The following is a 24,466-nucleotide window of genomic DNA, read 5'->3' on the forward strand; positions in this document are numbered from 1 at the left end:
CATGTGGAGGGAGACATGTCATTTAATGTTGGGGTGGGAGGACATGTTGTTGATATTTTTAGAAAGATGTCTTGTCCTCCGTGCCACTGCTATAGCATAATTGAGGAATTTTCTGGTATTTAACAATCTTCAGCTTCTGCAAGTTACTATATGAAAACTTCTGAAAAAGGCATTCTTACTTTTTCCTATATGTGTCACTAAATGACATCCATAAATGATATATAGCAAAAGGTAGGGATAAAAGAATAGTTTCATATTCTGTCTCAGCTTATCCTGTTATACATATGTCATATGTAAAAAAATTCACTGTGGGGGAAAGGTGTAAAATCTTAGTCACCATGGAAGCAAAATTTCAAGGAGCTTATGTTCGAGTTAGGGAGACAGAGTGCTTCACAGACTTGCTAATCTGGAAGAATGCTGAAAGCACTGTGACAGTCTATCACAAATATTTTAATATATTTTGAAGCTCTGGTGATGGCAAAGCTATGATACCTGCTTTTTATAAAAAGTAAGATGTTGTTATTGCAAATAATCAGGCCAGTTTTATCTTGGTTTTGATTGCAGCAGCAAGCAAGTCTTTGGAACAAGTCTTGAAGGAGGAAATGATAAGATATAATTAACTGCTGAGTATATGACAAAAGGGTAAAGAAAACCAACAAAATGCAGCATGGTTTTAGCAAAGATCAGTAAGTCTACATTGATAACATTTTATTTACAGCTGTTTTCTAGACAACACAAGAGTGGTAGGAAGGCCTTCATCTGCATTTCCATACAGAATGGTAACACTGCAAATCATTTAGCCAAAGAAGAGAAGTCCTGATGGTTTTAGATAAGGGACTCTGTCATGTTACTTCACTGCCACCAGAGGAACTGTGTCATTTTGGCCTGCTCCCCCCTAGTGTTGTGATTGATGGGCTCAGTCAGGCTGTGGAAAGTTTATTACATAATTAACACAAGAGCAGACCTGTGTCCTGACCTTTGTCCTGACCATAGCACTTGTAGGGCTTCATATTTTTACTGCCAAGTAAAATTTTCATTCTATTTCTGTCTTTCTATATTGTGACACAAATTTCAAAATTAGTTACTGACCTTAGGATTTCGTTCATCAGGATGAAGGTCTGCATTAATTAGATTTTCACATGCTTTCTAGCATGATTTGTGGAAATACAGTATATGTTTAAGTAATCTTATAATAGACCACTGGGTTATATGCTGAAATTGGTGGTGTTGTCATGTCTCATAGTCAGCACAAATGAACAGGTTGTTTTAAAATACAGCTGCTTGGCTCAGTCAAGAACTATAGATCAAGGAGGCGATGTGGATTTTTTTGAAAACTGTAACATCTTTTCCAGGGTGAATTTTTACTTCCTTAATTCAGTGATCTGTCTTTTTCACCTTTAATTTTGGAGAATCCTTTTTTCAAATTTTGTCAGACTTCTGCTTTTTCAATCAGGGCATTTCTGGAAGAATTTCAGGGCCATTTTGCTGAGGTGCTACTTTTGCCCTGCATGCACCTGGGAGCAGTGGCAGGATTCTCTTCCAGTGGCAGTCCTTGCTTCCAAAAGGGAGCATGGACACTTGCTCCTTAGCTCTCTTTGGGATGTTTCAAGCACTTGAAGCTGTTAGAATTATATGATTCTCTTTCTTCTTCTGTGTAAGATGTTGCTTATTCTTAGCTGAGTTGAAATCTCACAGTTTATACACTTATTAAAGCTGTCTTGCACAATCCAGAATCTGTTTAAATTTTTAGTGATAAATGTAAGGCTAAAATAAAGGAGAAAAACCTACTTGCTTGAGTTGCACAGGGGTTGATGTACTCTGGTCTTATCCTTAGAGCTAGTGAAGAGTTACATGGAAAATTTTTAATACTAAACAAAGATACTATGAGAGATAGGACATTGTAAAAGGAGTGTGATTAAGATGCCAAGAAATTCAGACAACTTGGCAAAAGTAAAGCATAGTGTTTACTGTGACAATTTAAGTACAGGACTGAGAAATGTAAAACTAATTGATAGTGTTATTCTAGTTGTTTGAATAGTCTATGAATCGATCCAATCAATACATTATTCTCTGTAATTTAATAAATAGATATTTCTGACTTTGAAACTGTGTGTAGGCAGCCATAGAAAACTGTGGGAATGAGGGAGATAATGTTGATATGTCTTTTTTCTTAATTGTCAGGCTTAGACAGGCTTTCTACTTTGACTTCTGAATTTAAGATGATGTGTGGGTTTAGTTCATACCATCCATGTGAACATAGCCAGGAAATCTGGAGGAGGAACATCAGAGAAGGAAGGACAATCTTCTTTGGTGTTTCCACATATCGTTAACTTGATTAACATTCTAAATACTAAAGCATAATATATAAATATGAAGAAATAGTATTTTATACATAATATTGAAATATGCAGTAGAAATATATAAAGATATCGATATATATAATCTGTGGGCTTTTCTCCCCTTAGAAACATAGGCTTCTGTACAATCAGTGAAAGAAGAGATCAACTATCACATGGATAATAAGAACAAAAGGAAATATATTTGACAGTATTATAGCAATGTGTGCCCTAACCCTAGACCTTGACCAATTTCATTATATTTAAAGTTTATGCTGCCTAGAAATTATAGACTTAAAATGTATTTTATTTTGTGTTTATTCAAAGCAGAAAGCTTTTTTTTTCTTTTTGGTTTGAAACAATATTGTGCAGAGGCCTGTTGCTTACTAGGTTTTCCATGTTTTATGTAACCAGGCTGTCAGAAATACATCACATGATTTTAGAAAAGTATCTGTCAATAAAAATTCAATCCCTTAAAAAAATTAAAAAAATAAAAAAACCCCAGAAAACTGAAAACAAAACAGCTAAAGCAACCTCACAGGATGAGTCATCTAGAACAGTTTACCAATCTAAATCAGAGGAGGATTAGAAACTCTGCAGTGAAAAAGAACAATAAATGAAGTTTCTAATCCTGGAATTTTGGGTGTAATCTCCCAGGTCAGTCTTCAGGCAAATAACAGACAAAATTAAATTGCTTCTTTTGTACTGCAAATGCATATTTAATATGCTGTTATGCAGTACTTGGACTTATCATCTGAAGAAAAGTTGGCAAGAATACCAATTTCTGTTTTCATTCTGCACATTCCCAGGTTTCATGTGCATCTTGGAAAGCCTCTTCTTTCTCAGCAGTCATGTGTTGCATGTTATATTTAGGCTGAGTGGTATAGGTTAGCTGAAAAACTGGAAATTTGAAAAGATTTTGAAGTGAAATAAAAACTTTAAAGCATTTTAATACTTTTTTGTCACTGAGATAACAATTTTATATGTAAAATATTATTATGCTTGAAATATTTGAGACCTGGTAAAGTACACTGAACAGAAAAAGGGTGAAAATGGAGTTTAATTGATTTGCCCTGAAAAATTGTTTGTTAAGATTTTGCTGTATAGTTTGAGCGAATACGATGAATGGGTGAATATGTATGGAAAATTTTAAGAAATTGCATGTAGTTGCAATTGTTATCTCAGCTAAAAATATGAACATCTTTACAGTATTTTTGTCTCTCTGACATGTGTGTCCTCTTCTGGCATTCTGGGGCATGTTTGGTGCTGCACTGTTCAGGTGCTTTGCCAGATGACTGAGGCCTGAGTTAGCTGCCACCTCTTTTTCTATCTCCTTTTCGATGTATGGCAGCATACATAGAAAAGGAGATAGAAAAAGAATTGGAATGAAGGAATAATTTAGACTAATATTGAATAGCAGATAGCTGAAGTACAGCATTTCCTAATTTTTGAATGCAACTCCTTTTTTTTCCCCTCCTATTTTCTCTCTCTCTCTTTAGTTTGGGGTTCACTGTTTGTTGTTAGTCTTTGTTTGCAAAACTATTTTCATAACTGAAATCCTTTCTAAATGAGAAACCGTAAGAAGACTACAATTGTCTTTTCACAGTTTTCAAGACTAAAAGAAAATATTGGTAATGGAAATTCACCATTTTGTCTATTTCTTCTTTCTTTTCCTTTATTTTCTGTACTGTTTCCCAAAAATGGAACAAGGCCTATGGCACATTTGGCTTCAAAGCTTATGAAATCACTTTGCTGTGTGAGCATTTCTAATCTTACTAAAGTGGACAAAAAAAGGAGTAAACTGGGGAAAAGGAAGCAAGCAGATTTCAGCTTTTGAAGATGTGAGTAATATGTGCATAAGTCATGCTAGCTCTTGAGGTGACTGAATAGGGTGTTCAGAACTGGTGCTATACTGAAGCCATTCAGTCTGCATTAGGAAGAACAAAAATAGAAAGTCTGTCTCCAGTGTGTGTGTAGGTTAAGATGTACTGATGCAACTGCTGTGTCAATGGTGCAAGTGTGGTGTAGTGCTCTGGCTTTTTGGAGAGGCAGTCACTGAGACTGGCAGAAGGGGGAGCTTTTGGAGTATAACTCATTTTGATCATTAGTCTCAACTGGTGCTCACTACCAGCTGTGCTCCTGGGCTTTAGGAAATCCAGTGTAAGGAGGATAGAAGAACATCTTTAAAGATAAATGTGAGGCTATAACAGCAAGATCCTCAGGGAAGCATTATTGCGAGCTCTGCTGCAGCACAGTGCCTCAGTGTGTACGTTTTCAGTAAGACTGTGAGTACGATTACTCCAGTTTTTTTCCTATTTTCATTTCCATTCTTGTCTCTTCCTCCCCTTGATAATTAGGCAAATTCAAAGCTAACAACGTTTTTTTGGTATTGCTGCTTTTTGAGGATTTTGTTGCTCACCTTGTAGCTCTTTGAAGGGCTTGTCTTCTGAGCATATCAAAGATGTATAAGGTGAATTCATTGAGTCAGGATTTGCTTGTATTTCTCCGTGGACAATGCTGACCACTCTTACCCACATTTTTCATACAGGGAGACAGTATGAAAGGAAGCCATACTGGAACATTTGAATTTTCATTCAGTAATGAATAGATTACATATCCTACAGAGATGGCTTTCGTGAACAGTGTTCAATTCTTGATCAGAGGGATTGGATGAGGACCTGTTGTGTCATAGTGGAGGAGACAAGATCAACAGTGCTTCATCTTCATGGGAATGGGAGAAAGAGGCAGGTCATCTAGATGTGGAGAATAAGGAACTTGGAAGCTGAGCCAGAAGATTCTGGTTGAGTCACAATAGCAAATTATAAAAAATATACACAGAAGTCAAGAATACCTGATACTTAATCTCATCTTCTCATTCTTTTAGTTGATTAATTGTGTAATTCTTTGTAACAGAAGAAAAATGAAAGTCTTTTTATCCCTCACTGGGGTATAATAAGTTATTCTAAGCTTCTAAAAGATACCTTCTGAGTTTATAGTCATCTTACTTGCTGAAGATTTTTGGCAGGGTGCTCAGAATACTTATTTGATCTAAAGCTGAAGTTGTTGTCTAATTCTAAATTTAGTATGCTTCCCATGCCTTGCCAAAATAATTAGGGGAAAGGTAAGAATTGGGTTCAATAACTTAGTGACCTGGGATTTCTAGGAAGAAATGTTTTAAATGTCAGCAGTGGTAATTTAACCTCTTAGGGGAAAAAAAGAGATCTCAGAGACCTTGGGTTTGATTTTTACTGTTTCCATAGCAGGTAAAGGCAGTCAAGAGAAATTTTTTGCCATTCCATTTCAACTCATAGTAGAAATCAGCCGATCATCTAATAATTATAAAATCACAAATAATTTAATTATTCCAGATTATTTGCAAATATCTTCACCTCCAGAAGTTATTACTTCATGTATTTACCTCATGAATGATTAAGGTGTCTGAGGCCAAAAGCTGTTGCTGATGCCTTTTATTTATAAACTAACAATGTAAAATTGTAGTTAAAAGTCTTTTAGTTGACTGAAATTTAGCCTGAAATCAGTTTAAATCAAATTTTAATTCTTCTAGGTTAAGAAGTAGTTGCTAATATAATTAAATAATTTTACAGTCTTATTTATTCCAAGACTTATTCATGCTCAGGTGGGAAAAATGATATAATTTCTCTTATCATAATCTGAGTTAATTAAATTCATTAATGACTTTTTTATATACATATACTTATTTTCTGTTGTTTGAATAATAATTTTTTTTAGAAAATAGTTTAAAATTACTATGAAAATTAAACTGCAATTGAATAGCAATTATGTTTCTGAACAATGTATTTGAACCCGAGCAACACGGTTAAATGTTATAAAAATTAGCAAAAGCCTGGGTGAATTAAAGGGAGAAAAGCTACATATCCTGTTTCGTAATTTGTAGGTATTTTTCCTGCTAATTAGGTCAAAGCAAAAGGAAGGGGCTATTCTTTTTCTGAATATGCAGGAGACAACTCTTTAAACATGACAAGATTATTTAAATGTTGGAATGTCCAGGGGGAGATTAAAAAAAGGAAATCTATCAAGTCTAATACTTAGTAGTCATGGATAACATTTCAATATATTACATGGCATGCAGAAATGTGTCATTTTCTTGTATAATTCTTTCTTTCTGCGTGTGGGCAAAGTGATCCTCTGTGGTCAGCAAGAAAGATGCCTTGAACTAATAAATTATTTTAAAGAATTAACAGCTAAACTCTGATAGAAGGATATGTTGATTAAGCAGTTTTGTTGGCATTGCATTTTAGGTGGTGTAGCCAAGAAACAGAGGCAATCCAACTGTCAAACGTAATAAAATTTATGTCTTGTAAAAGTTTATCTCATAGCTTATCTCCTGCTTTATTCCCTTGAATGTATTATATTTTGTCTAATAAAGGTCTAGCAAACTTGGACTAATAATCAGACAATTATCAGATCTTCAGATGTGGAGAAGAAAATCTTAGAAACAACTTCCAACATTTTAATGCATTGTTTATTGTAGTGTATTGCCACATTAAATTAAAATTTACAGAGACTTCAAGCCAAATGTGACTTACAGAATCCTTTTAAAATTGCTTCCAGATGTTTAAAAGAAAAACCTTTTTAGTATGTTCAGAAAGCCTGGGAAGCTTTACATTTTGAACAAAGTTAATGTTCAATCAGAAATCTTGCATGCAAAAACCAGTAGAATTGTAATTATCAATAATTTTTTATTATGCTAAATTACACTAAAATGCTTTCTTAACAGTTTTGGGGTTTTTTGATTTTTTTTTTTCTTTTTATTAACTTTAGCTTTGAATGAGTGGCTGGAAAAAACAGGCTATAGAGCTTATTTAGGTACAAGCTGTATTCCCAGCTAGTTTATTACACTAAAGTGCTTTCTTAACACAGTCTTGGGTTTTGTTTGCTTTTTTTTTTTTCTTTTTAATAACTTTGGCTTTGAATGAGTGGCTGGAAAAAACAGGCTATAGAAACTTATTTAGGTACAAGCTGTATTCCCAGCTAGTTTATACTCAAACATGAAATTAACTTTATTACTCCATTTGTTTTTTCTTTTTCAGTAAATCTATATTTCATCTCTTTACCCATATCATGTAAATCTGAACTTTGACGTCTTTTTACATCTGACATTTTAGAGCTTTAGCAACTTAATATTCTTACTGTGTAGATTTTACTGCAACCTGCATATGTAACTATTTTTTATAGTCTGTTTCTGGCTAAACTCACAAAGCATTGTCATATTTCAAACCACTAAGATTTTCTCCTCTTATATATTATATAACATGTGCTTTCCTTTCATTTTCTGGTTGGATAACAAAAGAAACCACTTTGGTAATGAAATCTGGCCCTATAAGAGGAATAAGTATCTTCTTGCTCTTTATAAGCTTCTCTTCTCTGAATTGCTGCTTGTGACACTGCATTTTAGTTTGGAGTACTCCACCACTCTGGAGCTGTATACAATACAATTTTACACAGAATAGTTATGAGGGTTTTTTTCATTATTCTTTTATTGAGAGTTTCTCCAAAGAAACAGAGCAAAATTTCTCAAAGACTATTACAATTTTATGATTCAAAAAACAAGGGCTCATTCCAGGAGTTGACAGCCTAAACTCTGCATTAACTTTGTGTGACATATTTGGAAGAAGTTGTTTCATCTCTTGCTAATGTCTTGATTTTTCTCTTCAGAAAAATTTTATAGGAAATTGATGCTACAATAGCAACTCATGGATTTTTGTTCATACTTTACAGTGCAGTGGGACATATAATGTATACATACTTTTCAAGAAAAAATTTCTTGATCCTGATTAATCAGGTTCCAGAGCACTTACAATCATTATGTAGAAATGTTTTATATTGAAGACTTACTATCAGATACATTTCTTAAGAATATTTTCATTTAATATTTTTTACTTCTAATAATTCAGGTTTTCAATACACATTGTAATGCCTAAATACTCGTGTCCTGCGTGTAGCTACAAATTCTTATTGCTCTCTCATCATCTTGGCAGGACGAACTCTGCTGGAAAAGCTCTTCAGCCAGCAGGAAAATGCACCACAAGAAGAAGCAGAAAAGCTCTGTTCTCGCATTATTGCAATGGGTCTTTTGCTTCCATTCACTGACTGCTTCAGAGAGCCATGTAACCAGAGTGCCAAGCAAAGCACACCCACATTTGATGTAAGTACTGAAAAAGTTGTCTTTTGTCTCTTTTAAAGCAGGATATGATTTTCTAATAGTTTATCCTTCCTGAAAGAATTTGGTTTGTCATTTTAATGAAAATTGCCCTTAGGAGAGTGACCAGCTATTTAACACTCTGCTAAGGTATGTACACTTTTGTATCCACATAAGCATGTTCTCCTAGAACTTGATTTCATAATTTTTTAACTCATATCTTAGTCTTTTCTTCATTTGCAGTTTTCATTGTTGTCTTCTTTGAATCCAAGCACTCAGTATGACTACCAAGATTCCCATCAATAGCTGCTTCACCAAAAAATATAAATCAGTGGAAAACCAGAAAATAGCATGTCGCAAAATGTCACAGAACTCAAACTAGATGTCTATGCTAGGTAGTTTTGGGGTTTTTCCCTCCTGGAAATACTTTTGATACAAAATAGTGCAGGGGTCAATGCAAATATGCTGGCATTCCAGCTATAGTGTTATCTGTACCTGTGGGCTATCTGGCCAGGTGTTTGACTACTGTTACAAACCTGGGTTTAGACATAACCTTACACTTTTCCTTTCTCTTGGATAATTAATTCGACATTAGGATTTTCTTGTTGTAACCTATGGCACCTAATACTATTTTATGTGGCTAAAGATAATTAGGGTTTTTCTCTCTACTAACTAGCTTCACAATAGTATACCAATATTAACTAATCTACTTAATGTCTTGCTGATATAGTCAAGATCATCCCTACTCTACACATTAAGCTGAAGTTTGGTTACAAACACTCAAAAAAAGATTGGCATAGATATGAGAACATGATTACTTCTTAACTCTTTAAATCTTTCCTGAAGAACAGTTTAACACAACTGGAAAAGGGATAAATGAGAGAATAAATTTTTTCCACTGAATTCTTATACAAGCATTCCTAAATAACCTAGTTAATCTACAAAGTTCTCTAACAATATCTTTATGTTTTGGTTTTGGTGTTACTTTTTGTTTTTCTGTAAGATGCAACATTTGAGACATTTTTTTAACGGGTTTTTGAAATTATTTGGAAAATGCAGTTTAACTATAAAACTGAGGTTACTCAGGCAACTTAAAATCACACAGCATTTGAAAGTGCTTGTGGTTAAATATACTCATAAAAGTTACTAGAATAGACAAGTTTCTTATTTTTCAGGTTGTTTAAAAGGATCAGTAGTGTTTTCCACTCTCCTGCTGTTACCATATATTCAGCAATTTCCTATAGATTATTGCACACCACATTTTTAAAAAGCTTCTCTTGCATTCCAAATAGGTTTTTTCTCAAATTCAAAGTTTGCAAATAAACAGAAAATACTCTTTTTTAAAACTGATGTACCATACTTTTCCTGAGTAACAGATACTTCAGTTATCTTTTGTTTAACACATCCAAATGGAGGGACATGGTAGCAGCCGAGTGCCATGTCAACCATCTGTCAAGGTCAGGAATTTAAGATGTTGCTGGATTAGCAGCAATCTTAATGTGACTCAGTCTATCAGTAAGCCACAAATGTCACAGTTTCTGTGACTATTTTTCTGTATAAATCCCCTAAATAGATCACACTCCTGGTAAAACACACAATATCAAAAGTGGTGTACAGCCCTGTTATGTAACCAGAAGTTCATTGTACTTCAAAGGAGCATACAGCTGTCTTGAGCACCAGATCTCCTTAATTGAATTCCACGTGGCGCAGAGCTGAGAGCTGCTGATGCAGAGTTTTAGAATATGTTCCTACTCCAGCCTTGGTGACCAAGGATGGTGCAGGAACACCTATCAGTTTATTCATTACATGTTCTCCGAAACAAAAATATCTAGAAATTTCAGTATAAATTGTAATGGCTGAAAACTTGAAAATTGGGCATCACCTTGCTTCTTAGAGTAAGTTTAAAGTATTTTACAGGAATAAAAGCTGATTGTTAGGTTAGGGAATTAAATAGCTTGAAAAAAATTATGGTGATGCTGAATATTACTTTAAAAAGGACATGTAAGATTGGTTAGTCGTGTCCTCTCTTGCATCTCTCTCCATGTGTGTACTTTAGGGTTTTTTCCCTGCTTGTTTGTTTGCATTTTTTAAATTCATTAGAGCAAAACTTGAATGTTGACCTAACAGCTTATTTTAAAGACTTAGGTATCAGGACTTAATTAAGGACTAGCCTTAATACCTTAATTTCACCCATCTAGAATTAAGAGGTACATATTTGACTTTACTCCAAAATTAGGAGCAGAACCAGACCCATATTTTTAGTTCATCTCTGAGTTTGTCAGACCTCTAGTTCAGTTTTGGATTGCCTCCAGTTTGGCTGATATCCTTTTCACTTAGCTGAAACTGCCCTCAGCAAAGCTCCTGTAGCCCTGTCCTGGTCCCTGCCACCTGTTTGGCCTGCCTTCCTTCTTCTTGAAGGTGCTTCCATGGTGCTTGCCCATTCCTTACTGTTACTTCTTTGCCTCTCTTGATTTTCATATTAGTCTGGTGCTTGTAAAGTCTCTAAGGTCACTTTTTCAGAATATATATTTTTTTGCAAAATTTCCAATACATTTTCCACTGAAACCCATCTTTGAATCCTTTTGTGACTTGCTCCTTGTATTTCTGAACTTAAAGTACCATTTTTTTTAAATTGAATAAAATCCATTATTCCCTTCTTGCTTTAGTGTGGTCCCACAGACTTGATTTTGTGAAGATGTTAGGTTACAGTTTATGAAAACAATTCAGTAAGTTTTGTTCACTCTATGATCTATTGCTCATGGTTTGAGATTAATATAAACAGATTATTTAAAAGTCCTATTCTCTCCCTCTGTTTTCTGGATGACCTCTAGAATTTAATTTAACATGGCTAATGCTGAAATCTCTTGAAATAGTTGCAATTGCACATTTTGATTATATTCTTATTCTCTTTATTAGTCATGCCTGCTGGTCACCTCTACTTCTCTCTCTCTTAGAAATGTTTATCCAAATCTTGTGCCTGTTTTCTCAGTAATGCAAGAGATCTGGTTTGCTTTTTTAGTACCAAGATATTCCAGGCTTCAGTGCAGGCTATTAAAAAATAGTACAAGCCCTCTTTTTGATTTCACTTTGGATCATATTTTTCTCTTCCTTTTTGTCTGGCTGCAATTAAGCAGTGCATTAAAAGTAAAGAGAACTTTCACAGCTCGTAGTTTCTTGGGCTAGTTTTATAATGGCTCCTAGAATTCAATTTAATTTAAATTCTTGGCATTTGTGTCTCTGGTGTACACTATGGTTTGTGGATGTGATGCTCATGCCTTTTTTCATATGTGGCAACCATGAAGGATCAACAAATGCTAAATTAGAGCACAAATCTTTAGAGAATCATCAGCTGTCACTACATTTATGCTGAGGATAGTGTCCAGTTTCCAAAGGATTTTATATTACCCAAGTCTTTTAATGATGATTGGAGATGACATGTTCATGAAGTATCTCTCAACTTTTTGTCAAATTAGCCCAAAGAACACAAATTTTACAACTATTTTAATAACTTATGAGAAAACTTGCATGTTCAATCTTGGCCTGTTGCATCAATTATTTCTTTTGAAACAGCTGATGGCATTTGCCCAGAATAAAAGATTAGTCTGAAAAATACAAGTTGAATAAAGCTTTAAAAGTAATGTAAATAGACGAGGACTGGTGTTTTTAAGATTTAGCTGTTAAGAGGCAAAGGAAGCTTTTGTTATAGCTCTTCCTACCTCCTCTTAAAATGCAAAGAGTATCTTAGAGTAAGTAAATGTTCAGTGGCAGGTTCTCTGTCTAGACACAGCTGCCCTTACTGCTAGTTTCCCGTTTGCAGGGGAGGCTGCTAATTATTGCTTCATTTATGTCATGGCAACTTACTCATCAGGCTATCTTTAGTCTTTCATGCTTCTGCTAGTATTTTATAAAATAAAAACAGGGAGTTTAACTAAAAAATAAAGTGAGCAAGTAAATGGGCAACTTAGAAAGATAGATTATTAAAAGCCTACAGAAAGCGTGTTCTCTGAAAAAATTGCTTGCCTTTTGAATGGCTATTGCCTTTTGAATTTCTTCCTTTTCAGCAGTTGTGAGTTATTCAAGAGGGTTTCTAAAGATTCAAATAAAACAAAATATCCTCTGAGTGAATGAAATGCAAGACATTAATGCCTTGTGAAAAAGTCTTCCATTCATAAACCATAGAATCATGGAATTGTTAAGGTTGGCAAAGACCTCTAAGATCATCAGGTCCAACCTTTAACCCAGCACCACCATGTTCACCATTAAAGCATATCAACAAGTGCCACATCAACATTCCTTTTGAACACTTCCAGGTATGGTAATTCCACCGCTTCCCTGGGCAGCCTCTTCAATGCCTGACTGCCCTTTCAATGGAGAAATCTTACCTTATACCCAATCCAAACCTCCCCTGGTGCAGTTTGAGGCTTTTGCCCCTTGTCTTGTTATTTGTCACTGCGAGAGCAACCTACCTTCCTATATGTAGTGCAGCTGTAGTATTAAGCTTTTTAGCATGCTATCTCATTCTGTTATCTTAGTAGAGTAAAATAATCCTGAAATTGACATGTCTACAGGGTGCATCTTTGGCAAGAATGTAACAATGGGCAAGTCTTTTCTTCCTGTTGGAGGATCACAGTTTTTAATAAGTAGAGATCTCATCTGCTTAGCTCCTCTCTTAATAATCACCTAAGGTATAAGATAACTATCTTCAGAGAGTCATCAGTAATGTGTATAAATTATAAATATTTTCATGAGCATTTAAACTGTTCGTAACAAGGAAGGATCTGGCATTTTCCTATCAATATGAGGCAACTTTTTTTAATATCTTAGTGCTAAGAAATACTGACAGTACTTGATGTTTGAATTTTATCCAGTAGTTGCAATTAACACACACTGTGGATGTGTAATCCCTACTTATGACTTCCTGCTTCAGATTATTCAGTTCACGTTGTATAGTCTTAAGCTATGGGCAGTTTTTTCTTTCATAGAAAATTCCTACTTTTTTTCTGGCAGACTTTTCAAGTAACTTTGTGCTGTCTCTGAGCATTAGGTTTAAAACACCTAAATTCTGAATGAAAAATTATTTTGTGATAGGGGCTTTCTTTTATAATTTTGTAAGTGCTTTTGAGAAAAAAACTGAGCATACCTTAATGTTCATAATGAATTCCTTTGTTTGAAGAGCTTAATCTCTATTTCACACTAAAGGGTCCAGTAATGACTACTTTTCAAGGGGCACTAAAAAAATATCATCGCCTTTCATCGTTCTTTGTTTGTGATTTGATTTTGACTCAGCTATATCTCTGCATCTCTTTTCAGTGCTTCTATTCAGTGCTTCTATTTAATGCTGTTACTCAGTTGAGTACAGCTGTTAATGCCTTCTTGATTTATTAACAGTTTCAGCACATGCTCTAATGAAAGGACTAAATAAAGTCCTCTGGCTGGTATCTTTTTTTGCTGTATTATGATGTGATTTTATACAGTCATGTTTGACAGTTTGGGATAGGCACTTCCCCTTGTGCCATTTGCAGTTATGATGCCTGACTAGGCTGTCATCTGTTTCTGAAATAATGCTTCCCCAAGGAAGCAGAGAAACAGACAGCATGAATGGAAAATGCTGCAAAAAATGGCTGTTTTCCTATTATCTCCTGGCCACCTGTGGCGATGCAAATGCTTTCTAAGGAAATAAAGACACTGCTTTCTTTCTACTGAGTAGGAGCAGATGGTGGGACTTTGCAAGTCGGAAGGAAGAGAAATTAGGGACGTGAAGGCGTGACTTAATTTTAACTTATTTGCACTGCTGATATCAGTCTGAAAATTAGTAGGAAAACAGACTGTAAATAGACTCCTTTCTCAGAAAACAGACTGAATATACCAGTGATTCAGTTTCCAAAGAACTTTCCCAAGTACTGAGAGCAGCTAGGAGAACTTTAATTCTAAACTGCAGCACGTAGCTGGCAACAATACATGCAGCTTTTTTTACAAGCATACTTTCAATGCTTGGGCATATAATAAGTAAGACTGAATGCAGTCCCACCTCAGAGCAGTATTTATCAGAGCAGTACATTGGAGTACTTGATTTTATCATAATACATTGGAGTCAATAGTGAATAAGAATTTAAGAGTGAACAAGTGAAAATTGAGGACTAGAGCAGAGAAAATAGATGGTTAATCTGCTGTCTTAATCTTTTTTCAAGTGAAGGTTACCATAGCAGTTCATTTTGGCCAAATCAAAGCCTCCATGTCTCCTCTTCCATTGCCCAGTCACACTTAGTGGCACTTTGTCTTTTGTGGTGAACAATTCTGAATGTTCTTGAGTGTAGTACAATGCAAACAGCTGGTTGATTGTTGGGCCGAAGTATTGTTCTTCTGCTACTTCTCTACTTCCATTCTTAGGAAAATGGTTGGGGTTTTTTTGTTTTTGGGTTTTTTTTTGGTTTTTTTTTGTTGTTGTTGTTGTTGTTGTTGTTGTTGTTAGCTCAGGTCCTGAGGTCTTCTTTTACGCTCTTCTTCTTTTTCTTTCTTTGTTCTGTTTCTTTGTGATGATGCTACTATATGCACTTTCAACTTAGATGTTTTATGTGTAGCATGTTGCTAGGTTTTCAGACTTTATTTTTTTGCAATGAACATTGATAATTTGCTTGTTGTTCTGAAGAACTGCCTCAAGAGCCATATACTAAATGTTAAGCTTACACTACCTGTTTAAAATTTTTAGTACCATTGTGCATATGATAAAGGTGGTGGTCAGCCTGTCACTTCAAGAGATATATTTTATGACTTTCTTTAGGTTAGTTCTCTTTCTTCAAAATGTCAGTCATAAAAAGATGCCTTTTCTCACTTGGAATTGCAAATAAATTGAGGGTTGAATTTGCATATATATTACATATCTCTTTCAAAGACAGTTTTTACAATAGTGAAACTTACATTGTCAAATTGCATAGAGAAATTTTCTAAGTAAGCAGTTTGATTTGCGTAATTCAAATTTTTCAGAGTCCAAACTTGTGGAAGAACTGTGTCAGTGAAAATGAAAACAATTCCTGATGAGGATGCTTCTTGTCTCAGCTTACATTTTCTGATGAATCAATGAGAAGGCAAACCCTCAGGTCCTGTCAGTAGTAGCTGATAACCTGGTGGTCTTGGGATGTGGCCTTCCAAGTGGGTGTTTTAGTTGGATGTGTAGAGAAGCTAGGTCTTGACCTGTTTTCTTGAAGGTTAGCCACTGTTCCTTCTTCCAAGGAAAGTTTACTGTATGCTCACCAGTTGAGCCTATTCAGCTCTGAAAAATGTAGAAGTTACTGGGAAACAGGAAGACCAAGACAACACTGTAACAGAATGAGAATAGATGTGGAAATCTGAAATTTCGTTTCCTGATTTCCTTTCCCAGTGAGAGCTCTAACTGCAGAGCTATTGGCTTTCTTTGCCTCTCCTGGGATATAGTGTTGAATCCTGAGCGAAGTTTGATGGGATCAAGCATGATTTTTCTCTTTGGTTGAGGAGGCTGAAGTCATTTAATGGGAAATAAATGTTTCATGATTTTTGACAATTGAAGTGTTTTTAACTTCATTGTTGAGGCACATTGGTTCTCTGAAAAGAAAAAAACCCTTTGACTCAAGTAAAATGCTTATGTAACAAATTTAGTTCATGAGGATAAAGTGCTGCTTCAGCTATGCATTACAGTATTATGAAGGACTTGCTGGAAAGCATCTGTGCTCCCTAGTGCAGCCCAAGGCAGCACAAGTCAAGGGCCATGTTTAATCACTGCTCTGCTTCTGTCAGTGGCAAGACAGAGCTTTGTTACTGAACCTGTCCTCACAAAGTAAACCACTTTCCCCATTCTTAAAAGTATTGATTTCTTTATTTAGAAAGCTGCTTAAAATAAAGCAGTCTCCTGCTGATAAGAGCATTTTGAGGTAGTCTAGCTCTAGTTTCTCGAACTAAAACCTTGCTTCCACAATTAACTCTTTGTATGCAGTAGAGAACATGCAGTTGACTTTCTTTCATTTTAGAGGTACTATGCTTACTATACTAGAATGATTAAACCTCCTGAATGGAAAAAAAAATTAATTCCTTCAACACACTTGAAACAGACTAAATGCCAAGAAATTATATACAAATTTGGACAAACTCTTTGGAGCTCTTAGCCTGGAAAACATTTCTGAGACGTGGTATCTGGTCCTTTCTTATCCCAAGTAACATAAAATGGAATTCCTCTATGAGTTTATCTTATTACATCTTGAATGGAATTATACTTTTTCCTCTCCTAATTCTTCAACTTCTTCACACTGAAAGAATGTCATCCAGAATGACTTGATGAGTAGGAACCTTCTCGTAACCACTGCTCTGTGTTTACTCCTGGCCCATTTATACTTGCCTGAGAACATGCCAACAATTCTGTTCTTCCCTTTTCAGTATAACTTTGAATTTTTATAGTTCTAGTGAAAAAAAAAAATTCAAGTTTATTATTAAAAAAGATAGCTCTGCAAAATAGAGGCCTATTACATCATGGCTCAATACAGGAACCAGCAGGCATATGAGTACCAATGCACTCTCATGTAAGAAAGTTTAGAGGTACTGCTGAAGTACTTCGTCCCTCTACTGCTACCCAATATTAGAGCATTGTGCTGCTGTACTGCCTCGCCTTTCTCACAGTGGCTGTTTTTGTTCTTTGAACTAGAAGCAGATAAACAGCTGATTAAAAACTGAAACAACTTTGAGCAGAAGGTTGTACTACCTGCATCTACCTGCACCTGTACTACCAGCTTCAGGAGCAAAATAGCATGATTCAAGGTTGCATGTTATATTTCTGCAGTGAGGGTTTTACTAACCTGTAATTCAGTCTGTGGCCCAGGGAACAAAACTGGTCTCTGTGTGTAAAATGTGTGAACCCTTTTCTGAAAGGTCCAGGCCTGCCAGAATGACTTCTGATGTTTGCTGCAGGTCTGACTCATGGCCCTACTTTTGGGTCCACAAGCCACATGGCATTTGCTAGGGACCTTGTCTTCGAGTAGCTTCCAACACTCATTTCCATTTTTAAAGATGAGCCAGAAAGAATCTCCAGCTTGAGCAGTGAAGTGAATATTTGATATTAATTTATTACCTGGTTGAAATGTAACGCTGTGGTAGCAGAGAATGAAAAGTTGTAACAAAAAGCCCTCCTCTGTGCACACGGAGAGCTGTCTGGGAAGAGAGTGAGTTAAACTACAGCCCTGACTCTGTGATTCTAAGTGCTAGCATCTATAAGTGGTAAAATGTATATTGATTAGGTACCATCAGATCCTGCAGGCAGTTTGCCTCGCCCGTGTGCAGATGCTCTGCACTTTTAAGAACCAGTGGAAAGTGCTGTGTAAGGACGTGTGGAAACAAGAACTCTTCTTGACATCATGCTTAGTGCGCTGGACTCAGACAGCTTGAAGCTTTCAGAGATGAGTCTGAATAAATAAGACTGGGATCATTTACTACTAGGACATGTATGTGATTTTTTTTTTCCCTCAAAAGAGATGCTTTAAAGACTAAATAGGGGAGTTGGAGCAAGGTGAAGGGGAAATTCCAGATGTATCCAAAATTTGATCACGGTAAGTGTATTCATTGACTGTACGTACAATGATATTGCCTCTGAAATGAAAAGATTAAAGGAGAAAAATTTGAATGTGGAAATCTAGGTTCGTGGATTATTGCTTTGTAATTATCAATACTAAAAAACCAATCTTAATTTTTTTATTTGGACTATTTTGGTTTTTTTGCTGGAACAGGACTTCGGCATCACAGAATTGCATATTTCTTCAAGCAGTTCTAAAAATCATGCACATTTATGGCATTATCAGATTTGTAAGCGGAGAAATGAGGTGGATTAGTATATTGACTGAAAAGGAGCTGAAGACAAAACACAAAGAGGATTAGGTTTTGGTCAATAGCTTCAGTACATTCAGTACAAATTCAGTAGGAATTAAGATATTCAAATGATTTGTATCTTTTGAAGGGCATGAAGGTAGAGATGGGGTTAATCTTTTCCCTTTTAAAGTGTAATTTATGGACTATCAACTTGCCATCCAGACTATCTTTCTGTCATGAGGGCATGAGGGTTTTTCATATTTTAAATAGCATTTATAAGCTTGCAAGTAATCTGAAAGTAGTTATTGTTAAATACCTTGTTTATATGGATATGCTTTCATTATAGTGCAAGTCCATAGCATTTTTGAAAATCTACATTTACATCTATAAATTTCCATTATATGAGGTGTCTAGTCTATTGTCCTTCTCTGTATTGAATACAAAACAAAGAAATCCCCCTGAAATGGAATGCAACCAAAAAATACTGTCTTTTAAACTCACAAACAAAGCTCCCATGCTGGGTTAAGAGTTTTTTACCAAGTTGTATGATGTTTTAATTTATAACGCCTTATACTTTATATGCTGTAAATTATATCAGCAAGAACATAGGTACTTCATATTTTCTTGCCTTCATAATGTGTACCATCTGTACAATAATTCTGAGCTCTTTTTTTTTTTTTTTTAATACATCTTGATTCATGTAGACTTATCTCATTTTCAAGGATCTGTTGCTAAATTATTCTATTATATCTTTCAAGAAGTGGCATGGTGAAATGTCATGTCCAGGAACAGTTTAACTGTTTGTCCTCCTCATTTATGCTATGTCAACATTACCTAGTTGTCATTTGTTTTACTGCCCTATAACCCTACATGTAATCTTGTAGAAAGTCATCTGTGCTTAGTCAGTTAACCCTGTGCAGAGCATGTTCTTCCCTGTGTTCCCTGGACTGTAAAAGGTAGAATGGGCAAGAAAAAAATTCTTCTGTTTTTTCTCAATGACCTTTTCAAGTCTTATTTTCCTCGGTGTTTTTTGAGATTTAAATGGTGCAGAAACATGACTAATAGCAAAATTCAAGACTTTTTCTTCACACAACATGTACAGGTAGAACTCCCTCTACCTCTTACTCAAACAGTATTGGAAATTGGGCCCAAACTCAGAAACGCATATCCTTTAAAAAGCTGGAAATAGACAAAGGGAAAGAATTAAGTGACTCCAAGGACTGTCAAGCCTTAATCAAGCCTTTTCAGATGTTCAAATAGAGTAGCGTGGTAATGCTACTCTAATGGACAGGCTTTTCGAGGATCATGGAGTTCAGGGTTATGTAAAGAACCTGATGTTATTTTTTCATTAGGCTTTTTATCCATTTCTTTTTACCTTTATCTAAAGCCAATGTATGTATCTTGATTTTTGCCATGTTTTTTTGTACTGGGAAGGTCTAATGAGCTTCCTTTGACCCTGACTGAGGCACCCTCTGTAAAACAGAGGGTTTTCCTTTATTACCAGCATTTGTCTGTTCCAAGTAAGTTGCTCCCAATAGAACATTTCTACTCTTACAGCAATTTATTTTTAGGCAAGTAGAAACTTAGTCACATAGAATAGTGATTATCCCAAAAACAAGCACCATTTTCTTCTTGCTCCTGCATTTCTCTTTAAAGCTCATTATCTGTCAAATTTAAAAAAAAAAAGTTTTAATCTGAAAATGAAATATGTACCCGCTTTTACTCAGTCAGTAGAATGAATGAAGTCCAATGAACACCATCTTTGTAAGAAGGTATTTCTGTGATATGATTGTATTTTCATTATGTGACTTGATGGTTTTTCTAGTTTTGTGCTACAATATTTCCATCTTTCCAGATAATTTGCTAGGTTACTTGTGCAATTGCTGTGAATGATCTCTATAGAATTTACAGTATTATAAATGTTTAATCACAAGCTGTGCATGCTGATGCAGACTAGGAGTCACAAGAATAACTGCTTGAATTGTGGTCATCTAAAATCTTGCTGTTAGCTTAAATCCTAAGTTTGCCCTAGTTTTCATCAGAAACTCTCTGTATCCTCCTTTTAATCAGAGACTCAAACTCAAAGCTGTTGACCAATAAGGATCTAATCTCATTTGAGCTCAGAGGACTAAGAACACCTTTAGCTGTTGGTTTGGAGTTTTTTTCTTTGTACTCCAAAAGAAAATCCACCTTTTTACCCGTTTTTCTAAAAATAGTAAAATGGAAAGGATAAAAATAGGGCTGCAAAGAGTGCATATATCAGTTTAATTACTGCTGAAATAATTCTGCCCATTTTCCTTGCTTGTGTGTTTGGTGTAAAATGGTTATGTATGGTGTGGAAAGAAATATTTCCCTCCAAGCCATAAAAGTGGCCATATGTGACAAAGTGCAGTCATGATGGAGACAATGTGTTATCGCTGTAAGAAAAGAAGTGGCAAAGAGCTCCTTACTCAAAAAAGTGCTGAACTGTATCTTAACATGTTGCTGGGTTGCAGAAAGCCAAAAGTTTAATTTTCTGATGTTAATGAACATAACTATTTTAATATAGATTTATCTTAAGTCTTTATCAGGCTGAAGAACATAAAACCAAGTCTGTCTTGATATAGGGGATGTTGAGTTATTTGTACTGGAAACAAAAGCTTAGATATTTTGACCTTGTCTTTCTATATGAACTTTTCCACCTTTTTTTTTTTTTAATCACAGCAAGACCAGCTTTATACTTGGGCTGCAGTTAGCCAACCCACACATTCAACAGATTACATTGAAGGAAGCTTTCCAAGGAGAATTCCATCTGCATGGCCTCCACCCAAACCTCCAGATGAAGAACAAAGGCTCAAAATTTCAGGAGAAGGTACAGTTCTTGGATATAGAGAAGATAAATGTATAGGATATAGGAGGCTGCTGTGTTTTAGAATCTGAAATATAAACTTAGTATCTTGGCTACTAACAAACACCTGGTTTTGAGAATCTTGGATTAACTTCAGAAATAATGTCAGCTAGTATGAATCTAATAAAAAATATTCACCAAAAATGCATTCTTTTTGTTAGCAACCAAGATGTGTACCTGGCATCTGTTAAATAATGGATTTTGCCAGGTGCTGTGATCTTTATTCTTTTCCAGTATACATACCTTTAGAGCTATGACATATGAGTTCTTTTTTCTTCTTAAAAATATGAAAACTTCAGAAGCCGACTGGTGCTATACTGAAAGTTATTAGAGTGGTGTAAAGTATTCCTTTGTAGATTCAGCAGTCCTGTGCTGGCAGAGGGGTAGAAAAAATGTATCCGAAAAAATAAAACAAGGACTTGTTTACAAGGTCAGTTTATCTTAAAATTTGTGAGGTTATGCTACCAGAATAATTTCTGCAGTCTTCTTCATGCTCTTTAAGAGTTTTATTGACACTGACAATTAAAACCAAGCAACTACCTCCCTTGTAGATGACAAAGAAATATAGATGAGGATTCCAAGCTTGTTTTCTGTTAGTAGTATTAACCCATAAATATCGCAGGTTCTTGGAGGCTTTGCTTTCCATTAATTAGTATTCAGCAGCTCTCAAAACTGTAGACTGCATTCATCCCCATGCTGTCCATGGAGAGCCACTGGGTATTCACAATTTTTTCATTCCTTTCCACTCCTCCTTTTTGTTGCTCAGAGTTGAAGAGTTATTATTTCAACAGATCTCTATGTATTACTTGTAGGCTTTGGGTGGAGTTAATTTCAGATTTTCTTCTCTTTGGGACTTCTCTGCCACTTCCTCTGGAACATGACTGAACTATTCCTTGCACAGACACCTTTTACCATGGCAACATTTACTTTTACTGGTATCACTTATTTCAGTGTTCATAAGCAAAACAAGCGATGCCAACAAAAATGCAATACTGTTGTATTTTTCTGTTTAATGCTATGCCTTTTACCAAAGGAATTCTATTGGAGATCAAGGAAAATTTCTGCATCCATCTCACTGATGCAATTGAGAGTGTGGAACTCTGCAGTGCTGGATTGTTGAGCTAGTCCAGGTTTTAACCAATGATCTCCTGTTTTATACTGTATTCAATGGAAGTGCTACCATATGTAGCGGTAGAGTTCAATGCCGTCTACTCTGAGAGTTGTGTTTCTCAGCTGGGAGACTTACCTAATGGATGTGTGATCACACTATTTATGAACATGCTGTGCATTTGAAGAACAAAAGGGTGAATTTCAAATTAAATTACTTTGAGGTTTTAGCCCAACAGAGGTTGATGTAAGTCAACAAGAATTTAGTTTCTCTAAAATCTAGAAGAATGCTGATAACATAAAACATTTGGAAATTTAAAGATACACTTAGTGTATTTCTATCAAAAGTACAATACTAATAATTTTAAAATGTATTAATTTTGTATGTGATTTGTTTCCATCCTATGTTTTTCTGTTTATTGCACCTACTACATGGATGTAACATTTACAGTAATTTTCTGCTCCTTATCTCAGCTAGTGCCCTCTCAAAAAAAACCTGCAAAAGTATTAAGAAATAAAGCTAGGAATAAATTCAAAAGTAATTAAAGGAATTTTTCTAAGTTTAATAGAAGTAGTTCTTAAGATTTATTTACTGAAATTTTGGTGTGATTTTTCAATGTACGACATGGAGGAAAAGAAAAAGTTATAATTCTTTTGAATTCAACTCAGGCAAGTGAATAATTTAACTTTCTTTAATTGTTCACATGCTTGCCATTTGGAAGAACCTGGAGGTGAGTGATGTGAAACCTGAGCATAAACACATTCCTCAAAATTTTTAACTAAATTATTTTGTGTATTTATGTCTTTGCAGTGCGTAGGGGACAAATATTTTTAAAAAGGCTTAAGTTATTATGTGCAGGGTAGCTGTATTTTTTTTAATATATAATTATTACTGTCTGGATTAAAGAGATCACCATTAGAAACAATAGCGCCTGGAAAAACCATGCATTTTAGACAAAAGCATTTATTGAGAGAGGATGCAGCAGGATGTTGTTATAGAACCTTTGTTTTTATTATATACATTAGCATTAGAAAAGATAGTAGGACTTCAAGCTTTAAGTAGGGCAAGAGACAAAATTTTTCAAAGTATTTAATCATCTGTTTAGTACAGTTTGTATTTAATAGTGTTGCTGTATGCTCTGTATCATGTGAAGCATTGCTGGATGTGTGAAAAGGGCTGTTAGAGCGGTTGGGAGTTTTGGGGGTTTTGGGGCAGTGGGTTTTGTCAGGTTAATTATTATTGTTTGGTGGTTGGTATTTCAGGTTTTTTATATTGTTTGGTATTTTAGGTTGGTTATTTATTTAAAAACAGACATTTGGAAATATCAAATATGAATTTGGGTTCAAGTCAGCAAATACTTATACTAAATGCATTTTTCAGTTCTGGATTCAGTTAAGGTTTTGGACAAAATGGGCCAACATCAACAGTAAGATCAATGTGTATGGGACTAATTTTCTGTTTGAACATCCAATCTCTTCCTGTCTCTTCTTATGGCATTTCACTCCACCATTATCACATCTCAGCACATTGCCCAAATCTAAAGTCAACAGGGAATTTGAATTCAATTATTTTCATTCTTTGCTGATGACACTACTCTACTTGACACACAGGAAAAGGCAAGTAAGCAGGCACTAGAGTCGAATCATCCCATCTCCCATGGGACTGTTTAACCACTTGTGAAGACATTCAAAGATTATCCAACTTCTGCAAAATGAAACAGTCTCAGACCACTAAATATCAGTCTGGGTTTACCTGAAATCCAAGTTGGTCTCTTAAAAAAAAGTATATTAAAAAAACAGGAAAAAAAAAACCAAACAAAAAAATTAGTTTGATTTGCTTTAAAGAAAAGGTTTCATTTCTCATACAGCACTCTTTTCCTGAATCTTTTTTTTCCAACTGTGGTGGTAGTGTTTGGGTTTTTTTTTTTTTTCATTTTACTTAACAAAAAAGATTGGTCTGCTGGAAGTAGGTTTTATTTCTAAATTTTGTCTGACTAACCTTAAAGTTAACTGCTCAGATCACTGTGACTTCAGCTTATATTTAGAATCCTTTTTAGAAGGATAACATTTCTTGGGTAAAAATAAGCTAGATAATTCTGTCAAATTGTTTAATATTGATCAATAGATAGGAGCAGT

The 24,466-nt window shown here is 35.1% G+C and overlaps 1 protein-coding gene across 2 annotated transcripts in view; it reads left to right on the forward strand.

The window, feature by feature from the left end:
* Window positions 1-24,466, forward strand: part of FMN2 (formin 2) — a 152,050-nt gene that overhangs the window by 8,648 nt on the left and 118,936 nt on the right. For both annotated transcript variants that reach the window (XM_054279386.1, XM_054279387.1), the window contains exons 2-3: window positions 8,357-8,523; window positions 21,040-21,187. In XM_054279386.1, coding sequence (XP_054135361.1) covers window positions 8,357-8,523; window positions 21,040-21,187 — 315 coding nt within the window. The remainder of the gene's footprint in view (window positions 1-8,356; window positions 8,524-21,039; window positions 21,188-24,466) is intronic.

This window comes from Melozone crissalis, unplaced genomic scaffold (genome assembly GCF_028551555.1).
Source record: "Melozone crissalis strain CALT ecotype California unplaced genomic scaffold, PUWL_Pcris_2 ptg000027l_1, whole genome shotgun sequence".
NCBI classification, from domain to species: Eukaryota; Metazoa; Chordata; class Aves; order Passeriformes; family Passerellidae; genus Melozone; species Melozone crissalis.